A 22,289-nucleotide genomic window follows, 5' to 3' on the forward strand; every position below is an offset into this window, starting at 1 on the left:
CCTGCTGCGGAAATACCTTTAGACCTCACACACAATCTCCTCTATTATAAAGTCTCCTATGCTGCAGTGTATGTCCTTTGTAAAGAAGATGCCTATTTCTACCTGATTTCACAGCGCAGATCGGCGGTCACGTGACTCCTCAAGGCTCCTCTCCTCCCTGGCTGACATCTCAGCTCTCTCCTCCCGACTAACGTCAGTGGGGGAATCTTGGCCCCTCCTGCTCAAGCTGACAGATCGGGAGAAGGAGCCTCGACGAGTCAAGTGACCGCCGATCTGCGCTGTGAAATGAGGTAGAAATAGGGATCTTTTTTTTACAAAGGACCTACACTGCAGCATAGCAGGCTTTATAACAGAGGAAATTGTGTGTAGTTTAGGAAGGGGCTTAACAGCCACTTAAGGCTCCAGGCTCCTTCAAAAAATAAATAAATACTGTAGCTGCTTACTTTTAATATTAGGACACGCCCCTGATGACATCAAACCTATGACGAAACGCATTGAGTGGGACCAGACGTGACGTCACCACGCTCTTCGGCCATTCTTGTATTTGTTTGTATTTGGATCCTTGATATGTCTGTTTTTACAGCTAATATGTGAGTGCACCTTTTATACTTTTAATAAAATGGCTTTTATCAACATTATTATGCTATGATCCTCTATATTCATTCCACATATCTTGAAATTGATATCCGGACTCGAATTGGAAGAGTGTCAGGGTAAATAACTCCTGTGGTTTTTTGCTACATTTGGAAAAGTCATCTCCCAAAAACACACAATAGGCTTTTCCATTAAGTTGGAGGGGCCAATTGTTTCTGGTAAGCGGCCATTCCTTTTCATTGTCTTTCTATGTTAGTGTTGCACAAAAGGATTTGGGAAGAGTGGCTCTCCTTCACATGCTGGGATTTGTGGTCCTTTTCTCTCCTATGGAATTAGATATTCTATGTCACTGGAATTCAATTTATACTATTTTTATTTTTTGGACTTTCATGGACTTATGTGATTCACAGTTTTTTTAAGAAATGTTGTATATATATATATATTAATTTTTATCATTTTATAATGCTGCACTATATGTTTATTAATATTAAGACACTAACCTGTTCAGGAATCCAGTGTCCTTACCCGAACAGATTTTTCAATCTGTCGGATGGCTTTCGAATTCTGCCGTCGCCATCTTCACTAAGGGGAACCAGCGGTGAAGCCTTGAGGCTTCAAATCCCTACTGCTCATGTGAATCTTTGAATGGGCCAGCTGTGGGTCAAGGAGGAAGGCAGCCGATCTTCCCAGAGTTCACCGCAGAGGGGAGAGTGGGGGGTGGGGGGGGGGAGTGTTAGATATACCAGCATACTTAAATACACTAACAAATTGAGGCTAAACTCCATCGAATACTTTAACCAGTTACATCAAACAGTTATTTTTCTTTTTGGTATTAAAGTTTTGCAAACAAATATATATGTAAGCATCCCTGTCAGTGGTTAAATAGCATGTCTCATCTATGTAACTGATGCATTCTCCTGGATAGCTTGTTGTTTTGAAAAGCAACAGACTTGCTTGCTAGGTCACCAGATGAAAATAGAAGAAAAAAAAAACTAAAAAAGAAAACAAATGCAGCCATTAAGTCTAAGAGGTGGTAAGCTGCGATATAATAAAGGTTTGGTCTTTTTGGTCTTAGACCACTTTAACTCCAGAAAGTACCTTTTATTGCACTCAACCTCCTCCAAATCTCCAAATTCCTTCCTTTTTGCTATTGTGATCTGACTTTCTGTTAGAGGGTGCCTGTGTTTGTTCTCCATGACCCACATTACGTAGAAATGTAGCCACCCTCCTTTGCCAGGTGAGATCTGGGAGCTCATGGAGGACGTTTCAAGGAGGCAGGAAAACATAGTACGACACAATTTCATGAAAAAAGGATTACAGGGCCATTAAATAGTGGATATGTATGGATTGTTTTTGAAGAGTACGGATAGTATTTAGTGTAATTTTAAGTTCATAAAATAAATAGCACTTCTTGTGCGTGCAAAGTTTAAAACTCAACCATGGCCCAAACTGTTGTTTTAGTTTACTGTGTTGGCTAAAATGATTTAAAACTATTTTGGTATTCTTGCTGCCTGTTTCTCTGTTGAGATTTATTTCTCTTATTACAAGTGGGGACTTGGCAGTAGAAACCTAAAAGAAGTGCAATTGACTTTAAAACAAAATGTTTTTTTATCACTGTGTTTTTGAAGGATTGATTGGGAGAAAACACCCACTTTGTGAGCAGACATCAAAGTAAAGTTGACAGAGGTTATAACCCTTTCCCACGCTATCCAAAACTAAACTGTTTTGGCTGCAGTTGGGCTTTAGGTGCGTGTCCTCTGGATGTTTTTGCTTAGAAAATGAATAAGGTGTGTAATTTTTCCCAAGGTGCTCTGACTTTTTCATAGACCTTTATATGTTAAAATAATATTTTTAATTATACTGTCATCTCTGCACTTTGGAAGCTTGAATACCCTTAACTTAGCTGCTACACAAACTAACCCCAAAATTAACCCAAGGTACTGTAAATGTGCAAAATATGTAGTGAACTACGGCTTCATGACATTGGTGTATTACAAGATAGAGAGCTACATATTTTGCACACAATAATAATAATAATATTTCTATAGGGTTTTTCTCCCTAGAAACTCAGCACTTTTCAAATTGGTGTTTGGGTCATTGAAGAGAATGGCTTGTTAGGTATTGCTATAAGCCTGGGTGAATAGATGTGTCTTGAGTCTGTTTTTAAAAACTTCCAGAGATGGTGCTTTCCAGACAGTGGATTTTAGTGAATTCCATACTTTAGGTGCTGCATGGCAGAATGCATAAAATAGATCCAACAGATTTTAAAGTGACTCTGGGCCTTTTGTAATTTCCCATTCTCTAGGAAGTGGTGTGAGCATGTGGGAGTAAAGTAAAATCTGTTGTCTTTTATTTCTTTGGTGTGGAGTTGTTTGTTCAAGAAAATCAGCTAGATAACACTGTTTGATGTTTCTGTTCTACACATATTCCTGAAGAACTGCAAGGATTTCTTGACTCCATCCCAACATGGTTTGTGCAAGGTCATTGTGCAGATGAGTCTAATACAGCTACCACTAAATACTACCAGCTCTGCAATGTTCATGACTAGCTCCTCTTTGGGAGACAAATAGAACCCCAACATCTTTAATCTCATTCTCCTAAGGAGCATAATATTGTAAAAAAGCCGGCATACAAACATAATGGCTATATCAAGTAGAACAACCATAGAACCGTGGAGCTTTTCTTTCCGTGTGACTTGATCTTGTCTTTGCACCTGAACAATCAGTAGAACAGAGAGAACTAATATGATGAGTGATGGCACACAGAATCCAATGGAGAACTTCACTAAGTCATACTTTGGACTGGCATTTAAAGGATCCAACTGGCAGTGTGTTATGTTCTGAAGATTATTGTATGTTCCCAAGAGTGACACAGTTACTAGAGACATTGTTACAGAGAATATCAAAGTAAGAGATAAACATCCCAACCAATTAGTAATGATTTTTATCATTCGAGATTCAGAAGCAGATGTGTCTACAAGCAACATGAGAAGCATCACTAGTAGCAGGTATTGAGAAAAGAAATAACTTATGTTGAAGAATAAACATAGCACCCCACAGCTAATGTTTGATATTTCCAAATAGTCTGGTCTTGTTGAAGAAGTAAAAGAATACAGGATGATTGTGATGTCTGTAATTGCCAAACATAAAAGATAGAAGTCCAGATTTTCCATTGTTTGATGCTTTATCTTGTTCTTGATTAAAAGGACAAGGCTGAAAATACCAGCGAGTAAGCCAAGTGGAACTAATATGCCAAGGTAGCTGTGCATGACTCTGGAGATGATGTTCTGAGAACTGATTATATCTTCTATGGCTATATAAGGGTTGCCAAGGGTTTGACTGGGGTAGTACAACTCGGACATGTTTGGGTGTCCCATAATTCAGATCCTCAGATCTTCTCCAATTGTATAGCTGCAAAATGGAAAAATAAACAAATATAAATTGACATATTAGAATGTTTGCTTTTTGTTTTACAGATAAATGTAATATTTTGTGGGCAGCAGCCACAAGAGCCAGATAGTATTGTACCCGCCACCATTTAAAAATTGAAGCAAACACCTACTAAAGCTGGCCATATGCTAGTAGAATTTTGTTCGCTATTTTTCATGTTAAGTTTGTTAGTTTGATTTTCTAATCATTAGTGGGATCAAAGTTCATACATGTGCTCATTCAAAAATCTTCTAATGTATGGCCAGCTTTAACCAAACTTGTTCTTCGCCAGCAATTTTGTAAAAAAAGCAAGCCAAAACAAGGTGCTTGTTGGCATCATTGTAAACTTGTGATACTTGGAATTGTACAGTCAACAATTAAAACATGGTTTTACTTTTTTTTTTTATTTAACATACTAATGGCACTGGTTTTATTATACATATTAGAGGTAGTTTGTGTTGTCTCCTTGCCATTTGTGATGGAAACATTTTACCAACATAACCAATATAATCTTATGAAAATTCCAGTGGGGAGCTAAAAAGGCTGCCAATGCTACAGAAAGCTCCGCTATTGCCCTAGTAGCAGGAAATAAAGTATGGGTATTTTAAATGGTGGGGGTACTGAAGTAATAAATTCAGCATCAAATCCTTTCCCGCTTTATTCAAAAGCTAAAATAAAAGGGGATCTTTAATTGGTAATTGATTCCTAATTTCTGTTGTCCTTTAACAATAATTTGTGCGTTCTTGCCAAATTTGTGACAAAGGTTTACATGAAACCATTTAATATAAAGTACTATATCTGGTGCAATGCGCATTTGTTGTATTATATCTGAAAGCTTTAATTTCTGTCCATCTTCACCCTAAAGGTTTAAATGGCAGTCCAATATTATCTATTGATAAGATTCAGTATCTCACAAAAGTGAGTACACCCCTCACATTTTTTGTTAATATTTTATTATATCTTTTCATGTGACAACATTGAAGAAATGACACTTTGCTACAAGTAGTAAAAGTAGTGAGTGTACAGCTTGTATAACAGTGTAAATTTGCTGTCCCCTTCAAATAACCCAGTATACAGCCATTAATGTCTAAACCAATGGCAACAAAAGTGAGTACACCCCTAAGTGAAAATGTCCAAATTGGGCCCAATTAGCCATTTTCCTTTCCTGGTGTCATGTGACTCATTAGTGTTACAAAGTCTCAGGTATGAATGGGGAGCAGGTGTGTTAAATTTGGTGTTATGGCTCTCGCACATACTGGTCACTGGACATTCAACATGGCACCCCATGGCAAAGAACTCTCTTAGAATCTGAAAAACAAGAATTGTTGCTCTACATAAAGATGGCCTAGGCTGTGAGAAGATCCCTGAAACTGAGCTGCAGCAAGGTGGCCAAGACCATACAGTGCTTTAACAGGACTGAGTGCTGTCAGCATTACTGCAGAGGTTTAAAGGGTGGGGGGGTCAGCTTGTTAGTGCTCAGACCATACACCGCACACTGCATCAAATCGGTCTGCATGGCTGTCCTCCCAGAAGGAAGCCTCTTCTAAAGATGATGCACAAGAAAGCCCGCAAACAGTTTGCTGAAAACAAGCAGACTAAGGACATGGATTACTGGAAGATAAACTTATTTGGCTCAGATGTTGTCAAGCGTGTCTGGCAGCAACCAGGTGAGGAGTACAAAGACAAGTGTGTCCTGCCTACATTCAAGCATGGTGGTGGGAGTGTCATGGTCTGGGGCTGCATGAGTGCTGCCGGCACTGGGGATCTACAGTTCATTGAGGGAATCATTAATGCCAACATGTACTGTGACATACGCAAAGTATCATCCCCTCTCTTCGAAGACTGGGCCGCAGGCAGTATTCAAACATGATAACGACCCCAAACACACCTTCAAAACAATCATTGCCTTGCTAAAGAAGCTGAGGGTAAAGGTGGTGGACTGGCCAAGCATGTCTCCAGACCTAAACCCTATTGAGTTTCTTTTGGGCATCCTCAAACGGATGATGCAGGAGCGCAAGGTCTCTAACACCCACCAGCTCCGTGATGTCATCATGGAGGAGTGGAAGAGGGCTCAATTAGGGGTGTACTCACTTTTGTTGCCAGAGGTTTAGACATTAATGGCTGTTGTGACATACCCAGTCAGGGGTGCCCAGTTCCATTACAGCTGTGTTAGTTTACATTGTAGCAAAGTGTCATTTCTTCAGTGTTATCACATGAAAAGGTATAATAAAATATTTACAAAAATGTGAGGGGTGTACTCACTTTTGTGAGATACTGTATCTGAAAATATATTTTGTTTAAATTTCCAGTTTATAAATTAGAAACAGATCAAGGGCACAAACATCAACCTATTCCCACATGCCAGGGTGCTAGGTGTTATCCTGGACTCTGAACTCTCTTTTCAGCCCCACATTTAATCACTTTCCAAAGCTTGCCATCTCAACCTCTGCAACATCTCCAAAATATGCCCTTTCTCAAGAACTGCCATTTGGACACTTCGTAAAATGTTAGAATAGCCAAGTCTGACCAATATGGTGCCATGTATGACACCAATTTTAAAATAAACAGTAACTTAAAATGATACACCATAGAGACACCAATACACAGTAAGGTTAAGTAAACAGACCAGGGTAAGGGTAGCACATATCTTCCCCTGTGTGACAGTGCTCAGTGGCCAATCAACACCCTCTCCCTGTCTAAGCACTGGCTCTAGAACTTAAACGAGGATGCTGCAGTGGGGAGGCAGCAAGGGAGTGTGGGTAAGTATACCTACCTAGAAGTTGGCTGTGTGCAGACACTGTCACTTTGCCCTGAATAGGAAAAGTGACAATGTCTCTTTCAGAGTTAATTAAAAAATAATAAATACACATGTATGCAGGTAAAAAAAAAAAGAGGTGCATTTATTATTTTTTTTCCCAGGAGCATTGCACCTGCTATCAGCAAATCACGGTTGCAATGTCAGGCTCTTGCAGTCACTTTTTGCCGCTACCTCTGTACGGCCTTTCTATTTAAAAGCTGTTGGAAGTCTCAGTGAACTGTGAGAGGGCATACCAGTTTCCTTGCAGTTCATTTAGAACTACAAACCGTCTGCCCCGATGGAAAAATTGAACTACTTTATTTTTTTCACAAATATTTTAACATGATACTAAAAGAGTACTTAAGCCTAGTACACATGAGCCGAATGTCGGATGGCATCGGCCGGTTCAATAGAAACCGGCCGACATTTGGCCTGTGTACTGCAGTCTGTCGATCAGCTCCTGATCAGCGCTCTTAGCCAATGGCTGAGAGCGCTGACTGGAGTGTTCTGCCGAGGGGGGGGGGGGGGGGGGTTTCAGAACACAATAGAACAGCTGGAGAGATTGCTCTACTCACGGTAGATAGTTAGTACAGTGGCTCCTCCTGAGCTGTCGAGCTGTCAGTTTTTTTTAATTCAGCCCTGAAAAAAGAATTACTAGTGTGCACTAGGCTTAGGTCTTTATGTTAGGAGCAAGAAATTGTTAAGTGTTAGGAAGAGGTAACAAATAAGAGAGCCGTGCACCCAACTATAATGCTATTAACAAGCATTCTGTCAGCAATTTTAGTTTGATTTGGCACCAAAAACCTCATATTTAGATATCTGTATCCACCTTTTTAGCTTCTAAACACAACCTAAACATCAAACAACATAGGAAACTAACATTTGAACATTTTATACACTCACTGACTACCAATATCAGTGTTGTCAAAAATATTAACATGGTGGAGTTGCACTTTAATTAACTAGTAAACCTACAATAAAAAAATATTTTATGGAAAATAACTATTCTTATTTGTACTTTACAGTACACAGGATTAAATTAGTTTGTTATACTCCAACCTTTAGGTGATTTCCATGTAGGGCTAGTTCCCTCAGGTAATGGACTTTGCTTTTAAGAAAAGCAAACTACTTTTTTTCTATGTGTTTCATTTTTCATCTGGACTCTTCTAGAAAGATTCCTACCTGCTACACAGCCACTGCAGCTTCTATTTTTGCAGCTTTCTAGATTGGGGGATAGTACCTGGACTAAGCATGACAGAAGATATTGGGCTGCCCTGTAATGTTGCTTTGGTCTTTGATCGTGTGTGGACTTTGACATATGGTGCATTGCATTGAGTTAGCTGCGGCATGCTATTCAGGTTCAGGACTGTAGTCCATGTGCAGTTGAACCCTGTCCCTGAAAAACCCCCTAGAGGGTATGCCCCCCAGGAGGTCAAAGACTTGGATGGGTATTAGTCCATAACATTCTTTGGCTGCTGGGTGATCTGTGGGAAAACAGTTGTCGTAAGCCTGGGCTTTTGCCCTACGGATGTGTTGTTGCCCTGGTCCCTGAGGGGATAATAATAGGAGTGCACATTCTGACCTGCCTTTGATTGTTTAGGTACCCCCCCCCCCCCACCCTAGAGTAAAATGAGGCTGATGTCTCATCTGGCTCCAAGAGCTTGTCTCAAGAGGAGGTTTACTCTGCTGACATAGTCCCATGTTAGGGATACAATTTCTGTACTTGATCTAGAACAATCGGTATTGGCCTTTAAGTCATCCTTTGGGATCCCTGTAAGTGCAATAAAACTGTAAAAAGCTTCCCTGTACACTTGCTTTTACAGTCTGTATGTATGGTGACTGGCCTCTTCCAGTTAGGTGTTCTTCTCTCTCTACATTTTGCTCAGTAACACTCTACTGAGGAGAAATGCACAATCCCAGTTGAGGAGTTTGCAATTTCTTGCCTTAACAAAACCTTGATGGTGCATCTTCACAGACCCTGTGGCTACAAACTTGAGTTTTTGTTCTCTACCTCCAATCTACTTCCTGCTGTCAAATTTGCCACCCTCTCTGCAAAAATAGGCAGATCTATACAATACTCTCCAGCAGATCGGTCATTGACTCCTTTTAACAAAAGGATCTTCTGGCCGCAGTGGACATCAAGAATACTTATATACACATTCTCATGTTCACGCCATATCAATGCTTCCTGCGTTTTGCTGTGGGCATGCAACATTTGGAATATTTTGCCAACCTGTTCCTCGATACCCATTTATTACAAGGGACTTGGTTACTGGAGGTAACTCAGCTTTCCATCAATATCCTTAAACTTACGGAAATTTGGTTGTCCCTTCCAATGTTGGACCTCTGACTACAACCAGGATCTAGTTGGACAATGCCAACAGTGGCTTACATCTGCCATCTGCAAGGTATCAGCATTCACGCAGCTCAAAGTAAAGGAGATCTAATTCTGATGGGTAGAACTCCACATTCTGGCTTTGACCGCTGTGCACATTCCAGACTTGAAAAATTGGCAGGCTGACTTCCTCAGTTTGATTACATCTAGGAGAGTGGTCTCTCTCCATATGAAGCTCTCTATTGCATGTGGTGGACACCAGACATAGACCTCCTGCCATCCAGCTTCAACTAACTCAACAGGTTTTTCAACAGGTCTTAGCAGTGGATGCTCTGGTATCTCCGTGAGAACTATACCTTTCCCCTCTATAGTTTCTCTCCCCCTTTGACCCACAGGATAGAAATGGATTTCATCTTGTATTTCTTTATTGCCCTGAACTGACCTAGGAGGAGTTGGTACTTGGACACACCCTCATGACCCTTCTTGCCAAAGGACCAGTCCACCATCCTGTTTCTTGGTTGCTGCCTTTTATGGCTGTTGAAGCTAGGTCCTGAGGGACAGGCCTATTGGACATCATCCCTATGCATCTGAAGGCTAGGAAGTCACCTTTTGCAAAGTATACCATCACACCTGGAAGGCATACTTTGCATGTCTGTGGCTAGGTAATTCTATCTCAGCAAGGAGTCTAGGATTAATCCTATCAAGGAGTTATACTGGGCTGTTCTTACAACTTTGTTTGCTAGTGTCCAAATCGCCTGAGGTGGCCATATAACACAGTAGTCTAAGACTAAACATGTGTCCTGTGATGTACTCCAATAAAAAGGATTTACAGGTAAATGAAAATCGAATACTTAACATGAACAGATACTGTAAGTGTATTCATATCTGCAATGACATTGGCATGTTGAATGTGTAATGTGGCTTTGTAGTCTTCTTCTTTTTTTGGTGCCATGCTAGGCTAAAACAGGTTTACAAGTTATGGTTGAATGTTACCTTTAATGGGAATGTTGAACAGGAAGACATTTGTTGGAATAATATCACTCCTGCCTTTAAAAAATACATTGTAAAAACATTTATTATTTTGAACTTTTCTACATAAATCTATTTTATTCAAATTTAGTGAATTTTGAATAAGTTGATGCATAGAAAACATGTCAAACCATAGAAGTGTGATATGGTCATTGAAAATCGTTGAAGCTTCAGCTTAAGACTTTTTGTCACTCTGATTTCCTTCATTCTTAGTTCACAGTACTCCAAATGTTTTTCCTTGTTCTGTGAATTTCTAAAACCTGGTTGGGAAAGTCTGGGCACTTGTGCATAATACTGATACATGAACATCAGACATTCCTGGCAGAAAATACTCGAGGGTGGGTTTTATAATACATGAATTCATGCATATGCGTAAAAATTCTACAAGCTTTATTTTAATCAAGGGTGTGCAGCTAATGCGTGTATAAATACTGACCTGCAATGCAAATTTATGTTTTTATTACTTAATCTATACACAGCACAAGCTTTTGCAGGCCAATTTAAAGCAAAGGCCTGCATTTAGATTAGTAAAAAATTTGTTTTTAAGTGTCAGTGTGCAAGAAGCCTTTGTGTATCATTCAGACATGAGTTAAACTGACCGTATGTTACTAGAACTTCCGGCGAATGTTCCTACAAGAATTCTCATCAGAGCATTCTTAGTATGCTCTTTCTTCCACTCCGAGCAACTACTTTTGTTTGAAAGCCTTTAAAATGTTATCCATATTAGCTGTTTGAATGCAATCCCAGATGTATTAGACACGTTTTATTACACGATGTACAATTTTTCCCAAACACAAACCACATTTGCTGTTAGAAATTTGAGTAGAGAAAAATTTTCCATCCTGCTCTTTCAAATCTTGATTTGACCCCATTAACCATTAGAAAATTGAAAGAATATTTAATGAAAACATATGAAATTCTACTTGCGTATTGCCAGCTTGACGACAACAGTTATGCTGGAATTTGCTGGAAAACAAAAAAAGTCCAAAGTATCTTACAGCTAAAGTTTTTACATACATTGGTGACTTGTTGTGTAGAATTTGTTAAGTCCTGTTCTAAAGTAATCAAAATTCACCATCTTTGTTTTTTTTTTTTCTCTGCAGGTTTCAGAAGACCCAGATCCTTCGATATCTAAGGTCAGAAATTTCTGTACTAAGCAAGTCAAATGTAAGATTGTTGTGGAATTTGATGTAAATGTGATGCCAAAAAAAAAAAGAAAAGTATTTTAATCATGAAGAAGTGCATTCAGGTATTTCACAGATGCTTTAAATAACTGTACAAATTATTGACCAAATATGTTTAATTTCTTCTATTATATGTAATATGGTGGTTATTTCTTTCTGCTTGTAAGGCAGGAGGGTTATTACCTAACAAACCTACTGCTGGTTTCTTGCTGCCTGTCAAATAAAGATGCCTGCTTTATCATAATGTTATTGCCAAGATGTTTCTTAGGCTGGGTTCACACATTTTTGGTGCGAACTGTATGTCCAATTTCACTGCGATATAAAAAGCATTTCGCATTTCTTTAGCAGTTCAGGTGCATTTTTGATGTGGTTCTGATGCGAATTTGCAAGGCTCAGGACTGGATTTTTGTCACAGCGATTTCAGTGTTGGCCTATACATAGTAGATTAACAGTGTCAAAAAGCATCCAATTCCAATACATGTTAACTAAGCCTTAGGCCAACCATACACGGTTCAAATCTCATTCATTCCATGCTTAAACAGGCCGAGATCCAAACCGTTAATGAGCAGACTGAATGTACCAAGATTAATCATTTAACTTGGCTACAACCAGCCTGCCAAATTCTCATACGATTATCGGTAGCGGCTGCTATAGCCAGTAGCGATAATCACTGTCTTCGCCCCCCTGGGAGAAGACAATGACCCAACAGAAGGGATTCCCTCATCAACACTGTCTGTGTTGATGGGGGAATCAAGCACATTTATTTCCTTAAACCACGGAAATTTGCTTTGTGTACGGCCGGCTTTCACCAGAACCTGCATGGTAATTGTCAGTATGATGGGACGTAGCAGGTAGTAAGTGATAAGGAGAGTTGCAGCACGGTCTTTCAAAAGCAGCCCCACCTACCCTACATGTGAGATGCTCTTCTAAATCTTGCTACAAGGAATTAAACACAACTCAAAGTAGGTTTCATATAGTGGATGCAGTAGCAGTTCCTCGTTTGGTTTCCCTTGCTTGTTGAACAAGTTCTTTAAGATGTATTACTGCAGTCTTGTCAGTTGATCAGATCTGGGAAATTGTGACTGCCTGGCTTACATTAATTTCATGCTTGGCAATAGGTAGCTCCTAGAGAACACATTACTGGCAGCCATGGAGCTTTACTCAGCATTACAATCTGGCAGACAGAATTAATGCAAGAAAGATAACTGATGAAACACTGTAGGTAGAACGTGTTCCTTGATTATTTCAGTTGCAGATTTTTTTTATGCAAAAAATATGTGCCACACATATAAAATTACACAGTACAGTGGGAAAGACAAGATATGAAAAAAGCAAACAGTGTTCAAAAATAGGCAGGATATATAATCTCAAGTCCAAGAAAAGAAAGAATGCGCAATAGTCCCAACAAAACATTGTGATAAAGTCCTGGAAACATATCCTGATATATTCATGCTATGCAATAACTCATTCCAAGTGTGCACCTCCACCAACTCCACCCTATTAGAATGAAACCCCACTAAGGTCATAAAAACATGCTCCTTCCTTATTCCAGGACACACACAGTGGCAAATGAAAGTAATAAACGATAGCCATCTCATCCACAGGATTTTCCAAAAGGAGGATCGTTGAGCCCAGGGTTTATCACAGATATCATCTTTTCAGGGAGATGTAACTCAAAGAAGAACCGAGAAATTGCATAAAGCTAACTACTTCAGTTTTTTAAAAATGATTAAATCATATTTACTAGCAAAGGTAAACCACACAAGTGGCAATGTTAAGAAGCTAACTACAAGCAACATTGCAGCGTCTGCATATGTATTTCACCATCCACCATTATAATATTGCCGCTCTCCCAGCCAGTCAGCGCTGAACTTTCTTCATGATTGTAAGCACTTTACTTGTCAGTGCCCATCAGTGCCACCTTTTTAGCTGGCTCCTAGATTCTAAGCAAGTTTGTCAAGCCCTGTACTAATGTGGGAGTACACCTGAATGCGGTTGATGGGGTTTACACTTGGAAGGAGTAATTGCATAGCATGAAGATATCGGGATATTTTTCCCAGACTTTATCTCATTGTTTTTTGGGACTCGTGCACATTCTTTCTTTTTTCGGCCATGAGATTTTATACATTGCCTATTTCAAGCGCTGTTCGCTTTTTTAATATATATATATATATATATATATATATATTGTTTTGTAATATGCAATTGCTTAAGCACAGCACATATTTTATGCATAACATTTTTGATTTACTAATAATTCAGTGTTTGCAGCCAACAAATTAGAAATTCAAATTATTGTGTGCAAATATTTCACGTATATGTAGATAGTTTATACTTTTAGCTGAAATATACCTTTAAAAATAAAATGGCTCTACAATTCTAAAATGTATTTTTAAAGCTTAAAGTGGTTGTAAAGCCTCAAGGTTTAACACCTTAATGCATTCTGTGCTGCAACTCCCCACAGACCTTCTCCTTTTTCTTATCTGAGTCTGATCTGACCCAGCGATCTGCACGAGCACAGCGACTCGCTGTTTCTCTTCTCATTGTACAGATTGATAGCAGCAGGAGCCATTGGCTCCCACTGCAGTCAATCAAATCCAGTGACATGGGAGGGACGGGGCTGAGTGCCACTGTCTGTGTCAATGGACGCAGCAGTGGGACTTGGGAGCAAGCCCACATGAGTAAACCCATGGAAAGCCAAATGATGAGGAGGGTCCTGGAGAGCCGGCAGGGCACCCCAGGTAAGGACAATTAGGGCTGCTCTGTGCAAAAGCATTGCACAGAGCAGTTGGGTATAGGCATGTTTTTTTTTTTTCTCTATCGTTCATCGACAGACGCAGCTCTGCTTAATCATAGACTATAGGTTATGCTCCTCCCACTAGGAATAGGCACTAGGTGGAAAAAATGCTTGCCCACGCCGATAGGTGCTGTCCCAGCTGGCATAACTCCTCGGGCTCTGCTATAATCAAATAGTTTGTTCTGCCTAGTGACAGGGAGACAGGGATAGGACCTAGTTCCCTGCTGGGACTTCGGTTTTAATTGTAACAGGGAAAGTTTGTGATTTTTTTATTTTTCTAGTTAGTTCCTGAGGACCAAGATCCAGAGGAACTACAAGCAACAGCCGGCTGTGGTTTTCACACTGGATAATATAGATCCTTAAGGTCGCCCAGCCTGGCCTTCGAGCGTGAGCAGGTTATAGTCCACTACTAGGCCTCACCACGACAGTGCCCCGACAGATGGGGACAAGCCTGCGAGTGGGTCATCTCGCCAGGAAGCAGACGACCTGGAATGCCACCTCCCCTTGGCTAACAGCATCCCCCATTACGGGTAGGAGGTGTTTTTTTTCGGAGTGGCGCCCGCCTGGTACCGCGGTATGTTAACATGTCCCCCCACTACCCCTGGAGGTCGCGGGGTGGGCGCGGGCCTCTCCCTGGAATGGTCGGACCCTAGGGGCTCCCTCGTTCCCTGGCCCCCCCGAAAGCCTAACTGGCGTACCCCTTGCTTCCATGGGCGGTAATGTGGCCGGGTTTTTGGCACATTTTTGCGGGGGTTGGATCGTCCGGGGGGGTCCTTGAATAGGAATCCTTAGTTGCCTTTTGTTCTGGGACCCCTTTTGGGGGTCCCGGAGACAGCGTGGCATGCATGGGGGCCGCCATTTTGCCGTGGTTCATGACCTCTGTGTTCACATTAGTTTGTATGGGCAGCCATTTTCTGAAATTCCCCATTGAGAATGTATAGCAGCCATTTTCTTGTGGTCTGGAGGCAGGACTGGCATGCAGCACGTTTTTTCTAGTTGCTTCCTCTTCCTGTTTCTTCTGTGTTGCTTTCATTTTGACACTGACCAGGACTGCACGTTTTTATCTGGCTGGGGGTCCCTTGTAGGTTTCCCTCTCCTGCTCTGCTATATTTAGACATTGCTCAGGTTTTTGTGGTCTGCAGTAATAACGAGGTGACCGTGTTTTTCGCGGTCTTAAAGGGACAGTGCACAAAAAAAATGAAAACATTTTTTGTTTGCAAATGGAGTCCCAAGATAAAATATCCCTTGCAGACTCCCTGGAAATGACTGCGGGACCCTCCGGCTCACAGTTGCAGCCAGAGATTGCGGTTTTTCTGCAAAGCCTGATGTCAAAAGTGCAGTCAGTTTGTTCTGGTGCTGCTAGCCGCAAACGTCCTCTGTCTTCCCCTCCATGTGCAGGATCTTCGGATTCTGATACAGATACGGTTGCCGCAGATGCAGACCACTCTGAGTGGGTCTTGTCTTCACATTCTGACGGTGAAGAGGATCTGTCCTCCGCTGTCGCACGAGAACGCGTCTTGGTGGAATATTTGATAGTTTGTGTGCGGTAAAATCTTAAAATGGCTGATGAACCCACAACGTCAGGTACGCAGCTGTCTTTTGGCTCCCGCAAATATCACAAATCAGGTAAAGTATTCCCTTGCCCTGAATTGTTTCACTCTATTATGGATGAACAATGGCGACGCATTAGGCACATGCTGGTGGTGCCTAAGCGTTTGGCACACCGTTATCCATTTGCAGATGCAGTGGATAGCAGGTGGGCTGTACAACCGTAGGTGGATTCCCCAGTGGCCAGGTTGAATAAAACGACTCTGGTGCTGGTGGAAGAGTCGCCGACCCTTTCAGATCCCGTGGATAGACAGGTGGAATCCTTATCCCGCCATGTACATGTGGTAACAGGTCACATGTTAAAAGCTAACTTTGTGTAGGTTCTCATAGTACAGACTGTTACTGAATGGGTGAAGCTGCTGAAGAGTAACTTGAAAACGACACAGCTTTGCCCCTGTGCTTCTGGAACTGTTAGACCAGTTGGTCCAAGCCCTGGTATTCATGTGTGATACGTCCCTGGACTTGGCCTTATTGGTGGCCAGGACGTCAGCAGTGGGGGTTGCTATTAGATGCCTGATATGGCTGAAATGCTGGTCGGCTGACCAGGCTTCTAAAAAAAGCTGTTGTTGATCTCCCTTTTTACGGGGAAGAAGGTATTTGGAGCCTCTCTGGGGGAGTTGATCAAAGGTATCATGGGGGGTAAGATCACTAATCTAAATAGATAAAAATGGAGGTGATGGCGCTGCTTATATTATAAGGAGTAGTCAGGTGGATATTCCTATATAAATATATATCATCGGATGAATTGTATATAAAGAAGGCTATGAAGAATAGCCACCAGGTGGCGAAGTGCAATGTGCAAAAATGTGCTAAGATAAATAAATATGTGTATATATACGATATGCAATAGTGATAGGAATAAATAATCAACAAAGTGAATCTATAAACAACATTAAATAGATCAATCAATAAATAATATAGAATGACTCAAAAATCACGATGATAAAAAATTAGTAAAATAGTGCGGGAAAGGCTTGACCAAACAGAATAAATGTGCAAATATACAAGAGAGTATTATCCAAAGTGTACAAATAGGTGATAGTACTAAAAATAAAAATTATTATAAAAATTAAAGTTCGTGATCGAAAAATTGTGCAAAAGCAATAAAGTGCGGGAAACTTCTTTCCAAAGTGTGACAATACGTAATAATCAGTCAATACATCCGTAAATAGGTGAGTGTACCCAGTGAGATAGGTGGGCAGTGACTTACGGTGACCCCCAAGGTGGGTGACTGGTGAGCTGCAAAGTGGCTACTGATGAAAAACCTACTCACCAGATATACCCACCCCACACAGGGGTATAGAGTGGGTATTGTAGATATGCCTCGCTGGTCTTTACTCTATGTAGTAATTCCCTTCCTGGGGGAGAATGGTGTGGGGTCCGCGGGGTATCTCAGATATCCTAGCGTGGGGTCCAATACTAGGGTCTTGTTCCAATGTGCCCGATTCTCCGTGGAGGGATCTAGTATGGCCACTCTCAAGTATATGGATGGGAGGGTCATAGGAAGTGGAAAGACTCGATAGTGTGATATCGTAGGAGATGTTTTATTCAGCAGTAAACAATTAAATGAATACTCACATTCAATCAGATAGAAAACAGCGTGGTATTGGCGTCCCGGAACGCAATGCGTTCCAACTAGAAACCGGAACCGGAAATGACGTGACGGCGCTGTACGCGTTTCGTCATGTGACGTCTTCTGCAGCGTCGCATCATTTCCAAGCCGGCCCTTTTATATACGGTGGTTACCAAGGCTACGGGACTCGTTATGAAGCATAACGAGTGCTGCATGTAAGCCCTGCCGCGGCTCATGCTTTCCTATGTAAGACTAAACTTATGCTTTACAATCAGAAAACCGAATGGATTCATATTGATGGAAGTAGAATAAATAAAATGATTGTATATATATATCCCGTGCCAAAATTAAATCATGAACCACCATATATGCATACAGGGAGTGAGTGCAATATATTAAAAACATAGTATACCTTATTTATTAAACATACGTTAAAAATAAAAATAAAATAAAATTAGATAAAGATAGAAATAAAAATTAATTAATTAAAAATAAATAATATAGAAGTAATAAGTGTTAAAAATATAATAGGAGGTAATATTATGTAGTGCGCCATCTTGTGGCTAAAAATATGTATGGTAATAGCAGAGAGTGAATGTATATTACTACGAACAGAGGATGAGGATAATAATGTATATATATATGAATAACAAGTGAGTATGAATAAAAAATATATGTATAAGGAAAGGAAATTTTAGTGGATATTATGTGCATTTAATTGGTTAATAAATAGTAACTGTTAATTTAAAACGTGGAATAAATAAATGGAAACAAAACTAAAAAAATATAAAAAATGTGTATACTCAAAAAATGTGTATGTATAAAAATGTATACATATAAAAAAGGCGACATCTAGTGGAGAATGTGTGGATTGCTCAAACCATATGTGTATAGATATTAACAATATGTGTACTATAGGCTCAGGTACCGTTAGATCCTGTTGGGTATTATACAATATATGAATAGAAATTGGAAATTAAAGTTAGTATGGTAAAAATTGGTATATATAAGATGGGATGAATAAAAGACAGATGCTGTGGCATTAAACCATATATAGAGAAAGGAGGGAGGATTTAAAATTTAAAATTTAAAAATTGGAGATGAAGCAGTTAAGGTCTATGTCCAGATTTAACCCCTTAGGCTGGAGAGTATTGAGTCGATAAATCCAACTCGTTTCATTTTTAGAGATTTTAATTTTCTTGTTATCACCTCTCCAGTGTCCAGCAATAGAGTCTATACCCACAAAGGTGAGTCCCCTTGGGTCCTTATTATGTACCTCTGCGAAATGTCTCGGGAGACTATGCTTTGGAGACCCCTTTCTTATATTCTTGATATGCTCCCTGATTCGTACGAACAGAGGTCTGGTGGTCCTGCCGACATACTGAAGTCGACAGGGGCACTCTATTAGGTAGGTTACATGGGTGGTCTGACATGTAATTAATTTATTAATCTTGAACTCTTCCCCACTCCATCTGGATTTAAAATGCAATGTCTTCCTAGGTTGTTTATTCGTAGTTTTACACGGTAAGCACCTATTGCACCGAATAAACCCTTTTAAGTCGGGGAACATTTTCACTGGTTTGGGGGGATCAATTGCATTATGGACAAGTTGGTTTCGTAAATTAGGGGCTTTCCGATATATAAATTTCGGTTGTTTGGGTAACAGTCTCGACAAAGTTTTATCGGACTTTAATATAGGCCAGTATTTTTTCACGATCTTTTCGGTCTGTCTGAAATTATGATGGAATCCTGTGATAAATGCTAATTCTTTGGATTTTGCTGGCGTATTACTCTTATATAAATATTCATCTCTGTCCGTATTTAGTATTTTGTTTCTGGACATAATCAATTTCTGTCTGTCATACCCTTTTTCCTCAAATCTCTTTATTAAAATATCTGTCTGTGATAAATAGTCCTCAGGGTTGTCACAATTTCTTCGGATCCTCACGAATTGACTTCTTGGAATTCATTTTATTTATTCTACTTCCATCAATATGAATCCATTCGGTTTTCTGATTGTAAAGCATAAGTTTAGTCTTACATAGGAAAGCATGAGCCGCGGCAGGGCTTACATGCAGCACTCGTTATGCTTCATAACGAGTCCCGTAGCCTTGGTAACCACCGTATATAAAAGGGCCGGCTTGGAAATGATGCGACGCTGCAGAAGACGTCACATGACGAAACGCGTACAGCGCCGTCACGTCATTTCCGGTTCCGGTTTCTAGTTGGAACGCATTGCGTTCCGGGACGCCAATACCACGCTGTTTTCTATCTGATTGAATGTGAGTATTCATTTAATTGTTTACTGCTGAATAAAACATCTCCTACGATATCACACTATCGAGTCTTTCCACTTCCTATGACCCTCCCATCCATATACTTGAGAGTGGCCATACTAGATCCCTCCACGGAGAATCGGGCACATTGGAACAAGACCCTAGTATTGGACCCCACGCTAGGATATCTGAGATACCCCGCGGACCCCACACCATTCTCCCCCAGGAAGGGAATTACTACATAGAGTAAAGACCAGCGAGGCATATCTACAATACCCACTCTATACCCCTGTGTGGGGTGGGTATATCTGGTGAGTAGGTTTTTCATCAGTAGCCACTTTGCAGCTCACCAGTCACCCACCTTGGGGGTCACCGTAAGTCACTGCCCACCTATCTCACTGGGTACACTCACCTATTTACGGATGTATTGACTGATTATTACGTATTGTCACACTTTGGAAAGAAGTTTCCCGCACTTTATTGCTTTTGCACAATTTTTCGATCACGAACTTTAATTTTTATAATAATTTTTATTTTTAGTACTATCACCTATTTGTACACTTTGGATAATACTCTCTTGTATATTTGCACATTTATTCTGTTTGGTCAAGCCTTTCCCGCACTATTTTACTAATTTTTTATCATCGTGATTTTTGAGTCATTCTATATTATTTATTGATTGATCTATTTAATGTTGTTTATAGATTCACTTTGTTGATTATTTATTCCTATCACTATTGCATATCGTATATATACACATATTTATTTATCTTAGCACATTTTTGCACATTGCACTTCGCCACCTGGTGGCTATTCTTCATAGCCTTCTTTATATACAATTCATCCGATGATATATATTTATATAGGAATATCCACCTGACTACTCCTTATAATATAAGCAGCGCCATCACCTCCATTTTTATCTATTTATATAGTCTTTTGGCTATAGTTTAAGTGAGGCTGCAGCTTATTAGTACTTATTTATATCCTTTGATTCCTTAGCGCGGATTTTATTATCTTTTTACATATACATACCCTCTTTTGGGCATGGCCAATCCTGCAGCTTCGGATATCTTCGGATATATAAATAATAGGAAAATCAATATTGAAGATATTTTTAATCAGGAGAGAGTAACCAACAGACAGGATATGGACGGGCTTTTTAAACAACTTAAACACGCTTTGGAGAAGCAACTCAGGGTCTGGTGGGACATTTCTACTTTAGAAATGTACATTAGAGACAAAATTACCCCCAGGCGACTAAGGTGGGATATCAATCCCAATGATGGTCTTAATGACATCACCTTAACAGAGGAATGGTATATATTTTTTAACCGGTGCGAGACAGATCTCCTCACACTTATCACTAAAAGGAGACAGACTAAATTAAGGAATATAGAAACACAAATAACAGATCTAAAAACGGCACTTATTCCATTCCTACTACATAAAGAATATAAGGATAAAGAAAAAGAATTACAAACTTATATTGCCAAGTATGATTCGGCTATACAACAGAAAAAGCAAAAAAAGTACAGCAGAGATGTCACTGACTATAAAAACTCCAAAGTGTATAAGTGGCAAGCAGCAGAAGAGGAAATGGAGATTCCGAATACCCCTAATGCCTTCGAGTCTAGAGAAACATCAGTGGACGAAGAAGAATATGAGGAATCCATAGCCACGCCAGCTCCCAGAACCCCACAGGTATTCACTTTCAGACCTAACAGGGAAACAGAAGATAACAGACCATCTATACAAGAGAACAGATTTTTACCATCTAGGAATACCCCTAGAATTCAAGAGAGACCACGCACACCACCTAGGGACTATGATAGAGTTAATACACCCAATCAAAGGAATTTTAATCTTCCAACGTACAATAGATTTTCTCCGTTAGCCAGGATGGAAACACACACTCCTGTCAGAGATTATAGAGACAGACCTAATTACAATACACAGAGGGATTTTTTCCGCGGAGGCCACCAAAGAAGACCACCACCTCCATACAGACAACAAGGATGGTACAGACCACAAGGAAGAATGGGATGGAGAGGACCACAAGATCAGCAGAACAGATGGAACCACAATTACCCTCAAGACAGAAGACCCAATTCATACAGAGGAGGAGAATACCAGAATCAATGGAGGGGACCCCCCCCAGGAGGATATATGAGACCCCAACAACAGAGCCAATACTGGGAAGAAGAAGACGTAAGAGGGGGAAGAGAGGTGGGAGGAAGAAAACGAAGGCGAGAATTTTAGGTCAAGGTATTTTTAATCTTACAGATATTGTTTTTAATGATGAAGAACTTCATCTTTTAGACCTTGGCCTTAAATTCGCTCCCACCAAAGATGCCGACCCCTTTGAGATTTTTATTGATCTTCATAAATTTTTAAGAAAATTGAACATTAAAAAGTTTTTTAAATTGAAAGGGTACACATCTTCCACCCCTGACCCCAATTTTGTACACTCAGGTCTCAGGAATCACTCAGTTTTTAATCCACAAGTACCCGGCGGAGAGTGTATTAGCGCTTTTAAAAAAATGGTAGAAGAGGACCTGAGGAAAATTAAGAAACCACACAAAAAATATGATAAGGTAAAATCAGCAATTAAACAATTAGAGGATAGGAAGGGAATCATAATTCGACCCGCAGACAAAGGAGGAGG

General features: G+C 40.2%; 2 protein-coding genes across 2 annotated transcripts in view; one reads left to right on the forward strand and one right to left on the reverse strand.

Annotated features, from left to right (window-relative positions):
• CHLSN (cholesin) overlaps window positions 1–22,289 on the forward strand; it is a 693,214-nt gene that overhangs the window by 276,508 nt on the left and 394,417 nt on the right. The window contains exon 3 of the mRNA XM_082261874.1: window positions 11,287–11,319. Within this exon, the coding sequence (XP_082118000.1) occupies window positions 11,287–11,319 (33 nt within the window). The remainder of the gene's footprint in view (window positions 1–11,286; window positions 11,320–22,289) is intronic.
• LOC309558809 (uncharacterized protein) overlaps window positions 2,884–22,289 on the reverse strand; it is a 38,082-nt gene continuing 18,676 nt past the window's right edge. Inside the window, exon 2 of the mRNA XM_082261873.1 lies at window positions 2,884–4,004. Within this exon, the coding sequence (XP_082117999.1) occupies window positions 2,984–3,970 (987 nt within the window). The 5' untranslated portion in view covers window positions 3,971–4,004 and the 3' untranslated portion in view covers window positions 2,884–2,983. The remainder of the gene's footprint in view (window positions 4,005–22,289) is intronic.

The sequence above is a fragment of the Pelophylax lessonae genome, assembly GCF_965119305.1.
Source record: "Pelophylax lessonae genome assembly, chromosome: 6".
Classification (NCBI taxonomy): domain Eukaryota; kingdom Metazoa; phylum Chordata; class Amphibia; order Anura; family Ranidae; genus Pelophylax; species Pelophylax lessonae.